General features: G+C 34.0%; 1 protein-coding gene across 1 annotated transcript; it reads right to left on the bottom strand.

The window, feature by feature from the left end:
* Window positions 1-113: 113 nt before the first annotated feature.
* Window positions 114-1,571, bottom strand: TM35_000113290 (RNA editing complex protein; the record flags this gene model as incomplete). The annotated part of the gene is made up of 1 exon (XM_029025038.1): window positions 114-1,571. One exon carries the CDS (start codon window positions 1,569-1,571, stop codon window positions 114-116), a length of 1,458 nt encoding a protein of 485 aa, XP_028883861.1.
* Window positions 1,572-2,259: the final 688 nt, after the last annotated feature.

The following is a 2,259-nucleotide window of genomic DNA, read 5'->3' as shown; positions in this document are numbered from 1 at the left end:
AAAAAAAAAAAAAAAAAAGAAAATGATACCATCTAACCATTCTTTAGTATTCACACTCCATTTTCTTTTATGTATTTAAAATTACTTCCCCAACCGGCATTAAACACCAAAAATCAAAGTTCTTTTTTTTTCTTTTTTAAATCACCATAATTATCCGCAAGTTCACGTAAAGCCAGTTTTGAAAGTTGAGGATGTACATTATCTCTTTTAGGTCTACTCCTCTTGTGTAGTAAATCATCATTAACAAATGAACTATCCTCCGGAAGATTTATTAACTCCAGAAGAGAAATATTTATATAATGTTTTCCTTTTTCTCTTTTTTCTCGTTGGGGTGTTTGACTCAATAATGGTAAAGAAGGAAGAGTCCATAGTTTCTTGTGGTTTGTATCCATCCGTCGGCGCCGTACACTGGAGAGTGTATAAAAGGGTGAAGATACATCCATAATGTATTGTTCACGCCGTGTAAACTCCATAACAGCCTGAACCAGTGATAAATGATGTTTAGATAAAAAACAAAACAAAACAAGATTAAATAACTCATATAAACAATCTCTTACCATAGATGCTAAAGTATTAGTATAAGGGACACCATGCATAGAAGGACGAGCTGTTATTCCATCTCTATCATATGGTTCTAATGACCAAAGGGCTACATGTAATTCTCCAGCAATAGCTTCTACTATATCTGCTTTAAACTTTGTAGATTTTCCCTGCATTTTATTAACACCCCCTACAAACGCATCTAAACCCAATACAGTAAACACATATTCCAAGTGTTGATTACTCTCCAGTGTTGTGCGAAGGGCATCCATTGCAAATGTATTGGATAATGTACGCCAGTTAACTTCTGGGAAAAGTAATATCCATCGATGACAGATGGAATGACCCCAGTTGTGATCACCAATACACTCCATACGTTGAAATCCAGCATCTCGTTGTACAGTATCATTTACTACAGAGAAAAGATCAGAGGAGGTTGCAACTCCCAACATACCAAGTTCTTTTAATATAGATAACTTCTTACGTAGATGTGAGGCTCTACGGTCTACCACACTACACCAGATCTTTTCCAACGGTATATTATGATATAAATCATCTAGGGAAGAAATCTCATCATCATCATTCTCTCCCTGCATATAATAATGATGATGATGATGATAATGATGTAGATATGAAGAGGATGAGGAAGAGGAACAAGAAAAACCACTTAATCGTCTTTCCCAACGTTTAGCCTCATCACTAAAAAAATCATGTGCTGCCTTTAATGAAACTCCTACAGCCCCACTTGTGTGTTTCTTCGCTCTTTCCACGAGAATCCACAAAATGGCTTCCACTGCCTGATGTTGAACTATTCCTCTGTGGGCCATTCCACGTGCGCCAACACCTCCACAGAGACGACAATGTGTGGAATTTGTTGAGGGAAAGAAAAACTCCTCCAATTGTGTGGATTTCATATGAATAGAGAGAGAAAGAGTACTCTTTACGGTCTCCAGGGGGGAAATAACACTATTTCCTTTTTTCCATCCAAAGGGAATAGGTTGACACTTCACACGTGTGGGGGGTATTATCATCTTTATTCCATACAGGGAATAAATAAATAAATAAATAAATAAATAAATAAATAATAAATAGTTTCCCCTCAGATAAAGAAGAAAATAACGACGGAAACACGATCTGTACACAATGACATTTAGTGAAAAAAAAAAAAAATAAATATATGTAGGTAAACAAACGTGAATCCGTTTGTAATTTAAAAAAGAAAAAAGCCTTAATTGTTTTTTTTTATTTTATTTTTGTTGCTAGAGTTCCTTGTTTTCTCGTCCTTCTGTGTTATTCCTCATAAATAAATTTACTTCTGCCTTTGTAACTCCTACCCTTTAGCAACACTACAAGAGAAAAGAAAATCAAAAATACGCAAATATTAAATAGAATATATACACATATATCTTCACATATAGATGCATACACGTCAATGAATAATAAAAATAATAAAATGTTTACTCATTCAACAAGGAACCGTACACACTATATCAATATTTATCAACTTTTAGTCAATAGAAATAATAATAATAAAAAAAAAAAAAAAAAAAAAAAAACGTTAGATCGATGGTTCACACTTTAAAGAAAAAGAAAAAGGGAGGGGTATTGAGACGATGATAATATAATGATACAGCGACGAAAATAGACCCAAACACGCATGTGTGCACACCACAAATTTAAAAAAAAAAGAAAGAGAGAGAGAGAGAGAGAGAAGGAAAA

Source organism: Trypanosoma theileri (assembly GCF_002087225.1).
Source record: "Trypanosoma theileri isolate Edinburgh chromosome Unknown TM35_Tth_11_V1, whole genome shotgun sequence".
NCBI classification, from domain to species: domain Eukaryota; phylum Euglenozoa; class Kinetoplastea; order Trypanosomatida; family Trypanosomatidae; genus Trypanosoma; species Trypanosoma theileri.
The sequence above is the reverse complement of the archived record's forward strand: the minus strand, read 5'-3'. Positions and strand labels throughout refer to the sequence as shown.